General features: G+C 37.3%; 1 protein-coding gene across 2 annotated transcripts in view; it reads left to right on the top strand.

Annotated features, from left to right (window-relative positions):
• CSMD3 (CUB and Sushi multiple domains 3) overlaps nucleotides 1-20,330 on the top strand; it is a 931,825-nt gene that overhangs the window by 875,290 nt on the left and 36,205 nt on the right. For both annotated transcript variants that reach the window (XM_080646869.1, XM_080646870.1), the window contains 5 exons: nucleotides 1,968-2,144; nucleotides 12,361-12,540; nucleotides 14,598-14,771; nucleotides 18,441-18,614; nucleotides 20,024-20,097. In XM_080646869.1, the coding sequence (XP_080502995.1) occupies nucleotides 1,968-2,144; nucleotides 12,361-12,540; nucleotides 14,598-14,771; nucleotides 18,441-18,614; nucleotides 20,024-20,097 (779 nt within the window). The remainder of the gene's footprint in view (nucleotides 1-1,967; nucleotides 2,145-12,360; nucleotides 12,541-14,597; nucleotides 14,772-18,440; nucleotides 18,615-20,023; nucleotides 20,098-20,330) is intronic.

Below are 20,330 nucleotides of genomic sequence, written 5' to 3'. Positions count from 1 at the left end.
GCCATGAACTAGCTGTGGGACCTTGGAGAACTAATTTATTCTCTCTGTGCTTCTATTCCCAACCAATATATGGTGTTGAAATTAATATCAACTCATAGTATTTATTGTGAGATTAAGAATATTGAAAATATGGCTATCATAGTGAGTTATCAGTGAATATTACGTGTCTTTTATATTAGGTTAGGTCAATTGACAGCTGAGAAATTACTCTTTCTAAGAGAGATGGCATTGTCAGCTAATATTAACATAAATGGGGCTGTGTTCACAGGTATCAATAAAGCCATTTCCCCCCAAATGTCCACATTACACAGCCAAAGTATTTGCTGCTGCTTTTCATTGTGTCCACAAAGCTTTTAGCCCTCACTCATGATAGGCGATGCACTTGTCTCTTTTCATTTAAAGTTATTTTTACTTGTGTTTAATTCAAATAATTCTCTTGATAAGAAAAATGTGTCTACTAAGGGTGGAGGAATTAGAGACAAGGGGACAGAAGTGGCAGTGTTATTTGTCCATATCTGTAAACCATCCTAACTGGAGAAGTTCTCAATTTTTATGAAGTGCAAAAAAATAAAAATCACCTGATGTTGTAAAACAAGGATGATATTTTTCAAATCCTACTTGGATTGTTTCAAGATTATGGATCATGACACATGAATAAATATGACTGGATTGTTATTTTAGGCAGGTGCTAATATAGAAGAGGATACTTACTCTAAACAACTGAAGCAAACATTTTTTTAAATACTATATGTTCTTCTGAAAATTTTACCTCGAGTTTGATCTTGTAAGTGTTTACAATGTGTAAGCCTCCACTCCAGCCGGTTCGCTCAGTGGATAGAGTGTAGGCCCCTCAGGCTGGAGGGCGGTGGGTTTCAATTCCGCTCAAGGGCATGTACTTCGGTTGCAGGCTCCATCCCCAGGGAGCCTGCAGGAGGCAACCAATTGATGTCTCTCTCACATCGATATTTCTCTCTCTCCCCGTCTCTCCCCTTCCCTTCCACTCTCTCTAAAAATCAGTGGAAAAATATCTTCAGGTGAGGATTAACAACAAAAAAAATAATAAAATGTGTAAGTCTCCTGTCTCTACACAAACATAGACACATGTAACACCACTGTAAAGGAAGGATAGGCAAAATTAAATATTTTAGATGCCGCAAGTGATATAGATGGTACTATCTGAAACTATAATTACACATTATATTCATAGAGATATCTTTAAACATTTATGTTACAACAAATTTTAGTAATAGGGTGACATAGGCTCACTTTTAGGATATTTTAAAAATTTACCATGGTATTGATGGCAAGTAGTTAAACATAATACAGAGGGTAATACAGTGGGTATTGTGTTTGTGACTCCTGTTTATGATATGTTGAAAACTTAATGAAAACCATTTCTAGATTTTGTTTTTATTCAGTTTATTTATTTGTATGCCTTGGTCCAGAAATAGAGGTTATACAATTTTAATTCAGATCAATGATATATGCTTATATAAATAAAAATATACATGGATTCTTAAAATATTTAAATTGTTTATTTCATATCTGTCCTCCTATATAGTAAATTTCTGTTGCATCTCATTGTTTCATATCTTTCCATTTCACTTTATTTGTTTTTTAGGCAGAGACTCTTGTAATCATTCTTTGAAAGATTTTGTGGTACCCATAGGCAACACTCTGGAGTAATTACTTTACTTTCTGAAGTTTTTACCATAGCTACTAACAAAAACTTTAAAAAAATAGCTGTTGTCTGATTTGTATTCTAGTAATTAAACTAATAAAATTAATATAAATTTATCTTGAATGTCAGCCATTGTAAAAGATAATTCAATGTTTATTTTAGAGGATTTTATAGCTCCTTTGGATATTTTAAAAAAAATCAGTCATTAACTTTTTGTGAGAAGATTTCTAATTACAATATTTTTATAAATACTCTTAACTATTATTATTGTTTATTCTTTTTGTAGCTGTACAGTGTGGTAACCCAGGAACAACAGCCAATGGAAAGGTCTTTCGGATTGATGGCACAACATTTTCCAGTTCTATAATTTATTCCTGCATGGAGGGATATATCTTGTCTGGACCTTCAGTTAGACAGTGCACAGCCAATGGAACGTGGTCTGGAACTTTGCCTAACTGTACAAGTATGTTTCTTATCAATATTTTTAAACATCACTAGTTATGTAAAACTATTTGAGTATATTCATCTATACGTGTAACTTGTAGTCGATCAAACCATGCAAGATATTGAATATTTGTATTGTATTTCAGATTAAAAGTTTATAGTATTCTATGGTTAGAGTTTATACTAGTGACTTTACGAATCAGTTCGCAGCTCTAGCTGGTTTGGCTCAGTGGATAGAGTGTAGGCCCATGGACTGAAGGATCCCAGGTTTGATTCCAGTCAAGGGCATGTACATTGATCCCCAACCCTGGTTGGGGGTGTGTGCGGCATGCAACCAATCACTGTGTCTCTCTCACATGGATGTTTCTCTCTGTCTGTCTCTCCCCTCCCACTCACTAAAAATCAATGGAAAATTATTCTCTGGTTAAAATTAACAAAAAAATAATTACTTGGCAGAGGAAAGAAGGATCACTGAAAATCATCTTAAGTGAAATTTAATAGCATCTAAAGAATAGAGATTAATTATAGCAGTAACCAAGATTAATACAAAGAATGCAATTTTATTTTGCCAATCTAACACATATCAATAACTACTTGGTTTTTTATTTCATTATATATTTATTTTTATGTTTTTATTTTTTTAACTTGATTATAGAGAGAGCAGGAGAGAAAGAGAGGGAGAGAGAGAAACATTGGTTGGTTGCTTCCTACACTTGCCCTGACTAGGGATTGAACCTGCAACCTGGGTAAGTGCCCTGACCATGAATCGAACTGCCACCTTTTGGTATACAGGACAATGCTCCAACCAACTGAGCCACGTTGGCCATGGCCTGACTAGGCTTATCTATCATCTATCATCTATCTATCTATTTATTAAGTTTATTAGGCTGACATTGGTTAATATAATCATTCAGGTTTGGGTGTGGGTTTCTATGTTATACGATCTGTATATTACACTGTGAGCCTACCATCCAAAGTCACATCTCTTATCACCATATATTAGGACCCCGTTCACCCCACCCTCTGCCCCTTGGCAGCCACCACACTGCTCTTTGTGTCCACGACTTTCAGTTTTATATCCCACTTATGAGTGAAATGATATGGTTCTTGGCGTTCTTCTGACAGACTTATTTCACTTACCATAATATTCTCAAGGTCATCCATGTTGTTGCAAATGGCAGTATTCCATCCTTTCTGATGGCTGAGTAGCATTCCATTGTGTATATGTACCACATATTCTTTATCCAGTCCTCTATTGCAAAACAATGGGCAGAGGACCTGAACAGACACCTCTCCCAAGAAGACATACAAACAACCAATAGATATATAAAGAGATGTTCAACCTGACTTGTGGGCTAATGAGTCATCTCTAATAGGTTTTACTGGTTTTATACTGCACCAACTCATCTGAGCCTTAAAGTTCTTACTGGTACCTTTTAAATATCAGTTGTTTTTGTTTTTTTGTTTTTCTTTAAATTCTTTGTATTTGTTTATCCTGAATAAGTGGGTCAAATTAATCTACTCAGTGGAGGATGTCATCAGAGTAATAGCATTTCATGCCTGTAATTCTGGAGAATATTGGTTGTAGTTAATATCTTGCCTGCACCAAATTGTGTGGACAACAGGGCTGTTGACTTATCCCATGTGCATTGTGTCTCTTCAAAGGTGAAGGCAAATATGGCTAAAAGGCTGTTGAAATAAGCACTGAATAGAACATAGCAGCCACATCCTATATAATAAAAGCCTAATATACTAAGTGTACAGTCGTCACGTCGGCCATTCAACCAATCATAGCATAATATGCTAATGATATGCTAAGGCCACTCAACCCCTTGCTATGATGTGCACTGACCACCAGGGTGCAGACAGTTGACCAGTTGACCAGTTGCTATGAAGCACACTGACCACCAGGGGGCCGACACTCAATGCAGGAGCTTCCCCCTGGTGGTCAGTACACTCCCACAGGGGGAGAGCCACTCAGCCAGAAGCCAGGCTCACGGCTGGGGAGCACAGCGGCAGTGGCAGAAGCCTCTCCCGACTCCATGGCAGCACTAAGGAGGCCCTCGGGGAGTGGGCCTAAGCCATCAGTTGGACATTCCCCTGAGGGCTCTTGGACTGCGAGAGGGCGCAGGCCGGGCTGAGGGACCCCCGTCCCGAGTGCATGAATTCTGTGCATCGGGCCTCTAAGTATGTAATATAACAGCAAGACATGTCCCAGTTGTTGATCAGAATCAGTACAAGTAATATTTCTGGCTCTGTGTCTGCACCAAATGCTGTCACAGCTAATCTTTCAGTAGTTCTTTACCTCACCATAGGCAGTTTCCTCACCGGCTGGCCAGTATTCTACTGAACACCCGGGAGTTCTCTCCCTGGATCTCCAGAGCCCTCTTTCAGTGCGTGTCCTCTTTGGCACTGTCTCTTTATTCTCTCCTGGTGAAGAGTCATGTCTCCACCCAGGGAGCTGGTGGGCTCTGCAGGGGGCTCCCTGTGCTGCAGCCTAAAAACGCTCTGGAAGCAGTGCGAAGTGGCAGTTTTAGGACTCATCTCATTTGTTTCCTGTCACTCAAGGACCACTGTGCTTTGCTGCCTTTGAAACCTGTTTTTCAGTTGTTGTTATTTTTGTTTTGATATTGTGTCCCATTTATTTATTCATTTATTTATTTTGGTTGTTTCAAATGGAGAGTAAAGTCTTCTCTATTTCTCCATCTTGAAGGAAAGAAGTCCTCCTATTTGCTTTGAAAATGTCTCAATTTTGCAAGACTGAACAACTTAACAATTAACAAATAGCCTCTGCTGGTTTCCTACTACACCAACCCATCCAAGCCCTAAAATTCTTACTGGTACCTTTTAAGTATCAGCGGAAATGGCACCCATTTGGCAAAAGCCTTTCAGGACACTTCTTCCTCGTATCGCTTTTAGCTAAAAGTGACCTCTCTGTACTGTATAATTCTTCTAGCAGTTACCTATATGCTAACCTATAAACTTCATACAGCATTGGTAACCTGGTCTGTTTCTCTCTCTCAAATCAATGAAAACATTTTTCTTTAAGTATATATCATGAGATCAAGGTCATGGATTCAAATATCATGCACACTTTGACAGAGGAACTATAAATATTAAGAAACATTCACAGCCTTGAGTGCCTACTCTCCTTGAGGGCAAACATAATGTTCCTCTTCTTGGGATTTACCATCTTATTTCATACTCATATAGATACTTTTCAATGTCAGACACGATCTATCACATTGACTTCTAACTTGGAAGATGAAGCTTTACCTTTCTTTTGCCTTGTCGCATAATGCACACACCTTCTTATGTCTTCATCCACTCAATAATTTTATTTATGCCAACACTTGCATTGTGTTTAAATAATTATGAATATGCAAATGCTGTTCATGTATTGAACCATGTAGTGTAACTTAATAAATTTTCCACTTTAATATTTTGTCTAATATTTTGTCTTTGCTAGAGTTTATAATTGTTTATTTTAAAAATATTGTTGTTATTTACTATCTACATACTTATCACTGAATTTGAAATTGCATCTTCTTAGTAATACAAGCCTTATGATGTGCTCAAAAAAAAAAAAAAAGAAAGAAAGAAACATTCACAGAACTAAAACAAACAAAAGGAAAGATATTTGCCGTAATACTATAGTAGGGAGCTCATAACAGTACACTAATTATATAATTTGCTTAAGCTATTTTCTGTGATGTTCATACTGAAAGAAAATATTTAAAAACGAAGCACAGGTAAATATTCAGAGATACAGAGTTTTGTTGTTACTGTTATTTGTTTTCTGTTTTTGTTTTGTTTTGTTTTATTTTTCAGCACAAAAACCCCTCGGGTATAAATAGTACAGGATCCTTACCTTGTGCTGTCCAACAGGCAGGTCACCTCTGAAACCAAAAGCACACAGTGCTCAGAGTGTTTTGGGGAAAAGATACAATCTGCCTAAGGACAGGGCTTGTCAAATGGAGTAACAATTGACTTTCAGGTCTAAAACGAAATATGTGCTTCTATTACTGGGGTTTTTAAATCTCCCAGAACTTCTTCCAAAGTGATCACTACTCTGCATCTGGCAGGTCTTGTCATTTGAGTCAGGTATGATATACTTGATCAGATCCAGTGATAAATGAACCTAAGGCTTTTGTTACAAGTGGTCAGCACAGAAATGGCCCTCACTGAATCTTTGTGACCAACATGAGAATTCTCAAAGTTTTTGTTTGTTGGTTGTTTGGTTTTCTTTAGAAGATAGGCCAGGGAAATGGGGATATTTTCATACAAGAGAAATCTGGGGGCTATCCCAGCATGAAACTGGGTGAAGTGAGGCTAAAACGTCATCTAAATCTCCTCAAGGGAAGAGGGCTATCACTAAACGCAGTGGTTCTTAAACAAGGGCGCTTTTGCTTCCCAGGAGACATCTGATAATGCCTGGGGACACGTGGCTGTCACAGTGCAGGTGAGTGGAGGGGCTGTCAGTATAGCAGGTAGAGGTCAATGCTAAATACCTTTAGTGATAAAGCAACCTCACGTGATCAAGAATGAATTGGTCCCAAATGTCTATAGTGCCAAAATTAAGGTAAATGAAATCTCCCTTACTGATATCTAAAAAGAAAACCAACTTTTGAATTGAGAGATTGGATCACCTTTCTGGAACTTCATTCTGCTATAGTAGAATTTTATTCTGGGCTTGAAACCTGGCAAAGCAAATGTATAGGATGCCTGAGCTAGCATGTATATTGCTATATTGTCTCTAATAGGAAAACAATGGGATAACTCAAACATCAATCCACAGGGGTTTGGTTTCATGAATTATATTGCATGTATATACATGTAAGAGAATATTATGTCATTAAAATGTTACATGGATCTATGTGTATTTACATGCAAAATACCAATTAGATATTTAGTAAAAAATGAATTACGTTATAAAAGTGTGGGTAGTATGATCCTATTTATTTAAAAATGCATATTTTTTTAATTGTTTGAAGTATTACAAATAGTAGTACATATGTCTCCTTTTTTTTTTCCTTCCCCATTGACCTTTCCCCGGCCTCCCCTTCCCCCCAGTACATGCCTTTACCTGCCCCCTCCCCCCAGTGTTTTTTATCCATTGGTTATGCTTAAATGCATGCGTACAAGTCCTTCGGTTGATCTCTTACAGCGCCCCCCCCCCCCCCCGCAAGCTCCTCTGCCTTCCCACTGTAGTTTGACAGTCTGTTCAATGCTTCTTTGCCTCTGTATCTATTTTTTTCCCCATTTCATTCCTTTAAAAAATCTTGCCTCTGCAGACTAGAAATAAACATATAATAACAAAAAATGTTTGAGTCCCAATTTCCATGTCCAACAGTTCTGAGTCCCCATTTCAATGTCAAACAGTTCCTTATGTGTACATGTCAGCAATGATATCTGGATGGTGGGCACATGGTGGCAATGCAGGTCCAACCCTCTCTGGTTTGGTCCTAGGCAACCTGTTGCGTCGCACAGCTGCTGACTGCTAGCGTGGCAAGGTGTCATCAGCGTCTTCCATCTCTGGACAGTTTCTCCTCTTGTCTTCGTGGTTGGAGCAGACCTGTCAATTCCTCTCTGTTGCAGGAATCCACATGGTCTTGGAGTTGTTTTCTGGAATTAAGGCATTGGGAAGGCACTTGAGCATTCTATATTGGCCCCTCTTGCCTTTTGTGCCAAGAGGGACCCTCTTCTCACAATCCAATTGCTCTCAGCTGTTGCCTGAGCTTTCTGTTCATGCTGAGCTTGAAGCCTCGTGGTGGCTGGTACCATGGATCTGTCTCTCGCCCAATTGGGTGAGCTGGGCCCTCCCTGGAGAAGAAACCTGAGTTCCCCGAGATATGTGATCAGTGCTGAGGCCCCACCAGCAGGCCAGGGGATCCCAAGGCAGGTACTGAGCGTGGAGGCCACGGGGGCATAGGCTACCAAGGAGACAGAACTGAACCTCACATCACCCTGCTTGGCCCCGGAGGATGACTGGTTAGCCAGAGACGGGTAAGATTCCTCAGGGAAGGAACAACCTAAGACAGGCACAGTCACAGAGGGGCCATCAGAAGAGAACTTGGGGATCAACAGAGGTGGGGCACAGACCCTCACCCCCCCAACCTTGCAGGGGCCTGAACCCTCACCCCGTCTGAGGGAGGTCTCCTGCCCCCATGGCTGCTTTACTTCCCACGCCCAGCTCAGATCGGGACACAGGTGACAGACAGTGTGACTTGGCCCAGCTCAGATCGGGACACAGGTAACAGACAGAGACTTGGCAGACAGCAGCTGCCCTATATCTAAATCCAGCCTAGCACCAGGAATGCTCAGGGCCTACTCAAGAATGCAAATAATCCTTTCCACTAATATTTACAGGGTAAATTAAAAATGCATATTTATAATGCTCTTTTAAGAAGTTAAAAGTTTTGAAGTGGCATAAATCAATTTACTAAATTATGTTTTCTTTTTAGCATAGCGGTTTATATGCTTTAATTTATTATAAATGATGCCAAATGGACATTAATTACATGATAGAAGCTAATGAGAATACCTCCCATGAAAACAAATTTATTTGTTTATTTGTTTGTTTATTGCTGTTGTTAATTGTAAACCAAGAATATTTTTCCATTTTTTTTAGAGAGCGTAGAAAGGAGGGAGAGAGGGGAAGAGAGAGAGACAGATAGACAGACAGAAATGTGAGAGAGACACATCAATTTGTTGCCTCCTGCACACGACCTGATCAGGGCCAGGAAATGAACCTGCAACTCAGGTACATGCCCTTGACTGGGAATCCAACCCGTGACCCTTAGGTGTAAGGGCCAACACTCTAACCACAGACCCACACAGGTCAGGACAAAAACAAACTTAAACCTTTAAATAATATATGTGTTTTTGTGAATTTGAGCTATTTAATCATTCCTTATTCATTCATTTGCTGATTTATTCTTTAAACAGTATTTACTTTATGTCTTATGATGTACTAGAGAAGGTTGTGAGAATACATCAGTGTAGAAAAAAACAAAACATCTGTCTTGGTGGAGTTTATTGGTGTGTGTGTGTGTGTGTGTGTGTGTGTATGCTTATGTGTGTACATAAGTGCTGTGTCCTTAAGGATTTTGGTGACTTTAGAAAAGATTTTCTTGCAATAAACCATAGCACTCTGTTGTCACACACTGGTGTCTCTGAATTTTAAGGTAAAGCTCTAAAGAGCTACTATTCTAAGGTTTTGCTCGAAAAGACCAAAAGCCTCTTTTTGTTGTTGAAAACAAGCTGGTGTAATGAATGAATTGACTTGTGGAGCAGGTGCTGTTTACAGAGATCGTTGCTATTGGAAACTGTCTCTTTGACTGGCCTTTGCTTCCTTAGAAAGTCACCAAACAAATCCTTCTGAAGCTGTTGTCCCGAGTTCCATTCATGATGCTGCCTTGCTACGCAGAACTCTTTCCCAGCGCCTCTGCAGAATAACCCCTCTGTCCTCCCTGTTGGTGGCTGCCTCTCAGCTCCTGTGCCTTCCCCACGCAGTTAGCTGGTCTTTCTTGCCAGGATTCGAATTCAGTCCGTAAAGCGCTGTCCACAAAATAGCAGTTTGTGGGTGTTCTCTTTAATTTTCCTCCTCTTAATTGGAATCTAGATTAAAAATGTAAAATAACATAAAGTAAAATAAAACAAAATACATTGAAGGGTATACTCACTTTCAGGAATTGTGAAACTGCAAATAAAATAACATATTTTTTGGTAAATAAGCTGGATTTGATTTACTATCCAACTCAGTTATATAATTTAAAAAAAATCTTTTCATCATCAATAATCAAAAGAACAAAAATCATTGTATATGCAAAATTCTTATTAGGAGTCGATAGGAACACTCAGAATGTTAGTTCAGCAAACTGGGTCCAGGGTTCTGAAGGCTAGAAGGGGGGGAGGGCTGTGAATATTGCTCTTTAATTTAATTGCGGTTATTCTTGGTCCTAAAAACTTGCTAGACTCAACAGATTAGAGTAATATGAAAGAAATGTTGAGATTCATCATTTTAAATGGTAAGTTAATAAATACAATGTAATTAAAGTACTATTAAGGTCTCCCATGACTTAATTTATTTTTAATTTTTAACCCTAGACTTTCACATTTCTGGGAAGAATTACTTAAAAATAAAAATGAGGGAATATAACTCAGATTCACCTGGTATAATTTTATACTCTTTTATAAACAAAAAGATTCAAATGGCAAAAATGATAGTAAAAGGCAAGTATGCCACATTTCTTTTATCTCCAGAAAAGAAAAAGTGTAAGCTGGTATGTTTTTTTCTTTTTCTTCTCTTCTCTTAGCTGCAAGAAAGCTTTTAGCCAACTCATTGCCCAAATCATGTTTAAATCATGTACTCAAAACAGCAAGTGCTTTAGTGGCCTTTATATAATTTCTGTTATGCCTTATTCTTAAATGTCATAGTAGGGTTGATTTTTTTATGTTCTATGCCGTTTTAAGTCTTCTTGAAAGTTTTGGGTGGCATCCTAAGTAATAATATACGTAATCAGAGCCAGCTTTATGGATGAGTGTAGTTGACAGAACCTCATGCCCGAGGGCCTGTGCTTGGGCTGTCTCAGCATCATCGATAATGTTATCTTTGAAGTGTGATTTGTACCTGAAGTCCCCTGGGACGCTGGAGTATGTGATGAGGGTTTGGAGCCTCTGCTGCACATGTACTCTGTCAGCCTCCCTGCCTCCTGTCTTCCTAGGCTGGGTTCATGGGCCATTTGCCCCCACCACCTGGTACCCCTGTCCCTGCCGGGCCTCTCCACTGCCACCAACTGCTTTGCTCAGCGGTTCCATCCTGTAATCAGCAGAGGGAGGCTCACCCTGCAGCTGTGCTCTCCACCCTGTTTGAGAGGCCTGGATGTAGCATGGGGCAAGTCAGAGCTTGGTGTATCCATGAAGTCTTGGTGCAGAGTGGGTAGCATCTATTGCTGCCCTGGGTTGGTCTTGCTGAATTTTATATATATATATATATTGTTGTTGTTGTTCAGAAGGGCCTTTATTTATTTTTTAATTAATTTCTTTATTGATTAAGGTATCACATATTTGTCCTCATCCCCCATTCCCATCCCAAACCCCTCCCCACGCATGCCCCCACCCCCCTGTTGTCCGTGACCACTGGTTAGGCTTATATGTATGCATACAAGTCCTTTGGTTGATCTCTCCCCCTTACCCCCACCCTCCCCTACCTTCCCTCTGAGGTTTGACAGTCTGATCGATGCTTCCCTGTCTCCGGGTCTGTTTTTGTTCATCAGTTTGTTGTTCATTATTTCCCCTAGATGAGTGAGATCATGTGATACTAGAAATACACTTATAAGAACCAAAAATGAGACAAGCAATAATGGTTATGCTGAGAGGCAAATGAATCAGTCTGTAGTGAGTTTCTTTCTGGGCCAACAGTTCTTTTGAGTCCCAAAAATATTTAGCAAGCACTTGACATAAGCCTTGACGGAAGCCCTTCATTCACACCCAATCCAGGAAGCAAGTGGATTCTAGAACAGAGGTTCCCATTTTTTTCTGGGTTGTTCTTTTACCTGGGTTGCCATTGAGTTAGTGGAAATGGGAAATTTAACTCTGTCCCTAGCTATAGCATTTTTACTTTATACTGAGCCTCACAAAGTATGTATCCCACCTGTAGAAAGGAGGGAGAGAGGGGAAGAGAGAGAGACATAAATTCACACTTTATAGTTCATTCATACTTTTATTTATTCAATAAAAAGTATTCTTTTTATACCTATCATTGTTTTAGTTTTTAAGTATTATAATAGAAAATTGAGTGACACTGTGCAGAAAATACTCTCTCAATCCACCAAGTCTACTAAATCAGAAACTTCAATAGCCATATATAAGAATATGGATTTTAAATATTACATTAGAAATCTTGATTCTATAGGATGGCTTCTTCATGATCACTTAATACACATTAAATGAGATTACCATGTCACAGTTTCCTGCAATATAATAGCATATTAACCTTTTCAAAGTCTAAATGGCAATTTCTGAACCATGTGTATAGAATCTGTAATAAGCATACCTGGTCATAATCAAGAATTGCTAGGATGTGGTTTAAGTATGCTTATGTTTTATGATTAAAAAAGAACATGATAATTAATTTTCCCTACTGATACATTAAGAATGCCATATGCTTACTATTCTTCTCTATTAAATATATGCCACATTAACCATCTGCTTTTTGAATCCAATATTGATAGTAATCAGTTGTGGAGACCCAGGCGTACCAGCCAATGGACTGAGATATGGAGATGATTATGTGGTTGGACACAATGTTTCGTACATGTGCCAGCCAGGCTATACCATGGAATTGAATGGTTCCAGAATCAGGACTTGTACAACTAATGGCACATGGAGTGGAGTAATGCCAACCTGTAGAGGTATAATAATTTCTTAATTATTTATGTTATCACTACCACATAAATGAAGATTTAAAGTATATATAAATAGTGTTTTATGTATTGTTTCACTTTTTTGAAAGAAAAAAAAATGATAGCTTCAGTTTTTATTTTTAAACCATACAGATGATAATAATATATAGAATGTAAAGATATTTCAAAAAATCATTTATTTTATTGTGAGTAGTGACAGTGAACTTTAATGCAACCCAAACAACAAAAATATCATGTACTCTGCTATTTATATTAACTTATGAATATTTAAAAGATAATATAACCTTTATGATTTAGAACAGCAATTTCCAACCATTTATGTCATGGCACACATAAACTGATTACAAAAATTCTGTGGCATTCCAAAAAATAGATAGTATTTTTTGCCAATCTGAAAATATATATATACATATATATATATATATATATATATATATATATATATAGTTTTGATTGATTTACAAAAAAATAATAATAGTAGTTATATACTCTTTTTGCTCCAAAGTGACTTTTTTTAAAAAATCAGGTGCCTATACGTGTATATAAGGATTTCTGGTTCCAATAATTAACCAACCAGATGCAACCTTATTATGGGACATGACCAATAAAATGCAATCTATTATATGACCTATGTATTTATAGTTCAAGACAAGCTATTCACACTGGATGGCTAATGTTGTGTTGGTTGTTGGCATTTTTTTAATTTGACAATCTAAGGGAAAAGTGGTCAGTGCCCCTGATGAAATAGTCAGGTATTACATGTTTGTAAAATTCTTGTGCATGCCAATTTAAAATCACAGTCAGAATTTTAATTTGATAGTCCACTTTGGTCAAGTAGTTCATGGATAGGGAGAAAACCTTTCAGTAGTTTGAGAATAGTCAATTGGAATTACAAAACTGTAATTTTTTTTTAAAGAGGAGAAACTGTTTATTTAAAGAATGTAATCTATAATTCATATTTTAGTCAATATAGGCATAGATTTGCTACCTTACACTCTTTGTTTTTTATTGAAAACATTTTCATGTTTTTCTGCCAATTTTTCTGATTACTTGTGGAATAGTGTAGATGCAATGTAAGGTAATTTATATTGTATAATAACAGTATTGATTCTTTAATGATTGAGATTTCTCATTCAGGTGTCTATAAACATCTATAAATTGACAGTTTAGTATCTCCCTGACATCTAAAAAAAATCTATCAAAAAAGAATAATTTTGATGTGTATTTTTCTTTTTGATTTCACAGTTTCTGAATCAGATCATTGTACATAGTACATAAAAATATGTAACAGATATTTTATATTTTAGAAGTTATTTCATACACAATTAATTGATCCTGGTAATGGCAGTGTTATACAATTCCAAAGATTATTCAGATATGTTGCTAGTCATCAGAATGTAACCACTCCTCATTTTGAAATTTTGTAGTTGGTACCCTTCTTTTTCCTCTCATCTCTGTCATCTCATCCAACCTATCTCTGCTTGAGGACATTTTAAAAGAATTTAAAAAAATGAATGTTTAAAACTTTGATAATAAACTTAAAATTCTACAGTAAATTTTAACATATGAGTCTAAGTGTTTAATAGAACCAATTTGGATATTTTAATGAGATACATGATTTATGTTTTCAGAAATATCACAGAATTACTACCAAATTCCTTGCCACAGTGCTGATACACTGTGTATCGCCAAATAACCCAGTCTGTCTAAAAGTCATTGGAAAACAATATAAAACCAATAATTTATCAATTACAATACTGGTTAGAAGATCAGACTTTATTTCCCTTATATATCAGGCAGCTTGATATTTTGTAAGAGAATCTCAACCAGTAGCCATTATGTTGTCAAGAAATAGTCGTATTGTAGAGGGATTAATTCTAGGGATGTTTCAGGGATACAACCAGGAGAATAAAACGTGTCACACCATATTGTCCTTCAAAAGGTTAAGTTAGCACATATGCTTCTCCTAATGATATTTGTTCATTTGTTTTCCATACCCAGGATATCTCAACAGCTGTGTCTAATCACTTTCCATGTAATTTCAGCTGTTACCTGTGCAACTCCTCCCCAGATCTCCAATGGAAGGTTGGAAGGAACAAATTTCGACTGGGGCTTTAGTATTAGCTACATCTGTTCTCCAGGCTATGAGCTATCCTTTCCTGCTGTTTTGACCTGTGTAGGGAATGGCACCTGGAGTGGGGAAGTACCACAGTGCTTACGTAAGTATAATTTCCATCCTTAAAATTCTATTTTCCTTTTTTCTCTCTCTTAGAACTGCTTTCCTGAGTTTACAACTGTTATTTAAATTTTTCAAGTTTTGCCGGAATAAATATGAGATTGTTAAACTCCTTCCAATGTGTGAAGTTTAGTGAAAAATCAGTATTTACCAATGTAGCCACTTTTCATCCAACCATTATGTGCCTTCTGCTTGAACTCTAAAGTTTAGGCTAAATTGCTTTGTTTGTAAACTTTACTTAATTTTCAAAATTATTCCTCAAAATAGAAACCTTCTCAGCTGAATCTGCCAGAAAATTATTCTTAAGTCCAGTGTATCTCAGCTGAATGTTCTAATTTAACCCCAAATATCTTTCTGCAATAAATTCATGTCACTTCTACATGTTTATTCAAATTGAGTTCTTATTATGGTATTTGCCATGATGATGATTGTAATTATACATCAAAAATTACTAAGGTAAGTGTAGAGGTAAGAGATTTTTTTTTTTTTTTACAGAGGTTGCTGTATACTATATATCCCTTCAAGACTAATTTGGAAGATTACAAAACAAAAAGAGCCAGATTTCCATTTTACATAAATTATTGTAACACATGATATGGGCAATACTCACTCAGAAACATCCAGTGCTATCTTGTTCCTAGTCTTTTCCTTCCCAGCATGTGGTAGGAAGAAGAGTGCTCAAGCTGTCCCCATGGTCTTGGAGTGAGCCAGAGCTAACCAACAAAACCGCACAGAATCCTTAGTCTTCTCACCTCATTCAGAGTAGAAGCCAGATTGCCTATAGGCTCATGCAAACGTTTTATTTTTCCCTGATCTCATCATATCCTGTTCTCCCCCTCACCCACTCTACTCCAGGCACACGGGCTTCCGTACTTTTACTTTGTATTGTTGACAGTATTACAGATGTCCCCCATCCCCCCTCTTCCTGCTCCTCTCCACCCAGCTCCCACTCCAGGCCTTCCCCACACTATTGTCTCTGTCCATGAGTTATGTGTATATGCATGTATGATCTCTGGTTAATCTCTTCCTTTCCTCTCCAACCCCCCCTCTCTACTGAGATCTGTTACTCTGTTCCATACATCTGTGCCTCTGGACCTACTTTTTCATCAGTTTATTTTGTTCATTAGATTCCACATGTAAGTGAGATCATATGAAAGACAAATACCACAGGCTTCCTTACTTTTAATTGAGCACTCAGCCTTGCTTTGACATCAGAGATTTTTGTATTCACTATTTACTTTGTCTAGAAATTTCCTTTTATTCTTTTAGCTTTTAACTCAGAGTCCCTCTTCTCAGTATTGTCTTCTCTCATCACCATAATTAAAATTTTATATGTAGGTATATAACACTGCCCTTTTAGACTTTATTTTTCTCCTTACTAGTCTCCTATCATTCCTTCTTTTTTCTCCTTATAACAACTACACATTTTACTAATCTTGTTTATGTGAATGAGGCCCTCCATTCAGATTTATGCTCCTTAGAGATTATGTTTTCACTCACTGCTGTATTGGGTATGCAGTGCAGCCCTCTGCAGGAATCAAAACTGAGGATGCTATAGTAGTTGAGACAGTTTGGTATTGGTGCAGGAATGGAAAGTAAAGCAGCATAATAAAGAAGACAGAATCATTAATTGATACTTGGTACATTATAGAGCAAAGCAGTGGGGGGAAAGAATGGACATTGCAGTCAATCATCCTTTCTTTATGACCCCTTTTAATTTTAACTGTTTAAAAAGGGAAAAGGTTTCTAAAATGAGGTCTGAAAATTTAACTTTCTTCTAGTACCTTAAATTTCAGGGAAGATCTTTCTTTGACCATTGAGCTTACAGCTGAAGTATTCTATAATTAGGTATTCATCCATTCCAGTTCACCTGCAGCATTCCTAGTTTACACCTGTTGTCCTCGTAGTCATCTGATCTGGTTAGAATCCTCCTTTCACTCACAAAGTGCCTTGGCTGGGATAATGCACTTTATGGTCACTCAAACTATAGCCATCTGAAGGCAGAATTTATAATGTTTGGTTGTTGCTGTTTGTTTTATAGGGAAGTAAGTTTTTAGGTGCTGAATGTACAAATTAAAAAAAAATTGAGCACATGTAAGGATAGCTAAAATGGTAATTTATGTATTTTTATTATAACAAAATAAATTGGAAGCATAGCATATATGTACCTTCACCTCGGTTATCTACTAGCTTTGAAACCATCTGGTTTCACCCCCTGTTAGACTTCTGCAAGCTCACTGTGCTCCAGCCACACTGGCCTTCTTCTCCCGATGTGCCAGCAGGCCCCCATGGGGCTGGCAATGCTCTTTCCTCTGTCGGGACGCTCTCCCTTGGGATATCTGCATGGCCCAATGCTTTGTTTCCTCCAAATCTTTTCTCAGTTAGCGACAGCCTTGCCACCTTATTTAAAATCCACTCTCTCCCCTCGCCATTAGCTCATCCACACATTCCCCAGTCCTGATCTTCGCCTACACTGCCTTTCCTCTGAAGACTTATCACCTTCACACATTCTAACTTTTTACTTGTTTCTTTGTGCTTTTCTCACAAATGCATACAACCTACAAGGGCAAGAATCTTAGTTTGTTTACTAATAAGTCCAAGTAACTAAAACTACCTAAAATAGTTCTGTCTTTTAATAGTTAAAATAGATAGATAGATAGATAGATAGATAGATGATAGATAGATAGATAGATAGATAGATAGATAGATAGATAGATGATAAATAGATAGATGATAGATATTGAATGGAGTCATCTAATCAATTTATTTAGAAATCCTGTCAACTTAATCTCTCCAGAGGTTGTTGTAAACCATTGAGATTCCTTAGTTTTGTCTAGTGTTAGACTCTGATGGTTTCCTTTTCTCTTAAAAACACAGCACTCACAATCCTTCACAGTGCTCTCACCGGTGTTGCTAAGTGGTTAGAGTGTCAGTCCCATGCACTGAAGGGTCTCAGGTTTGATTTCAGGTCAAGGGCACATACGTGGGTTGTGGTTAGCTCCCCACCCCCAGTGAGGGTGCTTACAGGAGGCAACCAACCAACATGTCCCTCACATCCATGTTTCTCTCTCTCCCTCCTCCTCTCCCTCATTCCCGCCCTTCACCTCTCTGTAAAGCAATTGAAAAATAATATACTCGGGTGAGGATTAATAAAAAAAAAAAACACACAATTTTAAATCATTCCTCAGAGAATTTTAAAGAGGAAGGAACAAAATACCACGGTATGTGCTCTGACTGTTCAACAGAGTAGAACAAAACAAGTAAGTATGTATTTTATAAACCCAGCAATACGGAGGGGACAAACTGCACATGATGGGTTGGTTTTCTCTGGCAGAGCCATCTGTGAATCACATGTCTGTTCAGGGTTACATTTCACCTCCGCAGCCCATATACACAAATGCTGTGTGGCTTGATTCTGGCCAATATTTTTTTTAGAAACCGAAATTATTAGTACTACCAGGTGGAAAATATCTGAATCAGACTAATTTTTAAAATATTACACTGAGTCGAACATGCAGCTAAATCATTGGAATAGACTAACATGGATTCCATGTCACTTTAGTCTAATATTCCAGTTCTCACCATTTTTCTAAACAGTTTACTCTGATGAATCCTAAATCTTTATCATCATTGTCTTTCTTTTCACTTCCAGCCAAGTTCTGTGGTGACCCTGGTACACCTGCCCAAGGAAAACGAGAAGGCAAAAGCTTTATCTACCAGTCGGAGGTTGCATTCAGCTGCAATTCTCCCTTCATATTAGTGGGAGCAAGTACTAGGATTTGCCAAGCGGATGGCACTTGGAGTGGTTCCTCACCTCACTGCATAGGTAATATCAATGGAAGGTTGATTACGCTCAGTAATTCTGGTTATAATAGGTAGTGGTGACATTTAATGGTTTTCCTATAAACTATAGTTGACTAAATGTGGAAAACAAATGTAAAATATAGAAGCAATTAGAAACACTGAAAATGAATATCAGTAAAACATAGGATGTTATTTTTAGCACGCAAAACTTCCAGAAGAAACATTTGAAATATTTTTTATCAATAAAGTGAAAAAGTAAAAAAGCTTTTATATTAATAGCATTATTAAGTACTAACATTAGTATAGATCTTTAGCATTAATAAAACATATTCAAATGAAATTAAACTTGCTCCAAAAATACACAAAAGATATAGTGATTTAAAATGGCTCTGTTTATTTTCTTATTTTAAGATTTTTTAAATAGATTTTTAGAAAGAGAGAGAGAGAGAGAAACATCAATTGGCTGCCTCCTGTATGCCCCCTACAAAGGACTGAGCCCACAACCTGGGCATGTGCCCAGACTGGGAATCGAATGGCAACCTTTCAGTGCAAGGGATGACTCCCAACCAACTGAGCCACACCGGCCAGGGCACTTCATTTCTTTCTTTTTAAGTTTATTTTTAAATTACTTTCGACATACACTGTTATATTAGTTTGAGGTGTACAACATAGTGATTAGACATTGATGTACCTCAGGAAGTGATCAACCCCAAGAAGCCTAGTATCTGTTTGGCAGCATACGTAGTTATTGCATTATTATTGACTACTTCCTTTGCTTACTTGACATGCCTGAGACTATTTTTATAACTGGCAGGTTGTCAAAGTACATTACTACAATCATAAAACTAAATGACACATTTGGTAAACTAACCAGATAATCTGTCATGCAAACTAGCCACCTCAGGGATGACCAGCCCTACCATTCCTATGTCTGAATCTCCTACAGCTATCAGTGAAAACTCCAAGTAACTAAGTCCTGTGTGTGGGAAAAACTCTTACTTCTTGAGGGGACTATGATTCTACCTGAGATTATAATGTACCAAAGTCCTTGGGCAAATATTTTATGCATGTGTTCCTCTTTCATATCCTTCATTTTTCTTTAAATTTTTATTCACAGAGTTAGTTGCAAATACAGGCTTCAGAGTTCAATAATTGCATCATTTATATAAAATGCAGTTAAACTGAATTTCTTGCTTTAGGATTAGTAGGCTTTGTCCACAGTGACATGCTATTAGATTTACACCCTTTATTATTACCCAAGGCCATTTCATTACAGTTGATATCACTTAAAATTGTTTTGTATGAGAAAAAATACTCTGTGTAAACACTATTTATTGATGAGAAATAAAATGATCAACAAAATTGAAAAAAATATTGATAAATATAGTAGTAAATTTTGAAGAAATATTATGTTTTTAATCTTCATTTTAGAACCAACTCGTACGTCATGTGAAAACCCAGGGGTGCCCCGGCATGGATCTCAGAACAGTACATTTGGATTTCAAGTGAGTGCTTTAAATAAATATTTCTGTTTAGTATAAAACTGTATCATTAGGCTTCTTTGGTTCATGTGCATTTAGCCCTGTTGATTCAAACAGAAGAAAAGTTATGTTTATAACTGCATTTGTAAACATATTATAAAAAGGTAACAGGCAACAAAAGATTGGACATAAAAGGAAATCAAGAGAAGAAAAATATGCTTCAAGAATAGTAGCCTAACTGACCATAAAGATGAAAG

This window comes from Plecotus auritus (assembly GCF_963455305.1).
Source record: "Plecotus auritus genome assembly, chromosome: 11".
Taxonomy (NCBI): domain Eukaryota; kingdom Metazoa; phylum Chordata; class Mammalia; order Chiroptera; family Vespertilionidae; genus Plecotus; species Plecotus auritus.
Note: the sequence above shows the minus strand (reverse complement) of the source record. Positions and strands in the feature narration are given on the sequence as shown.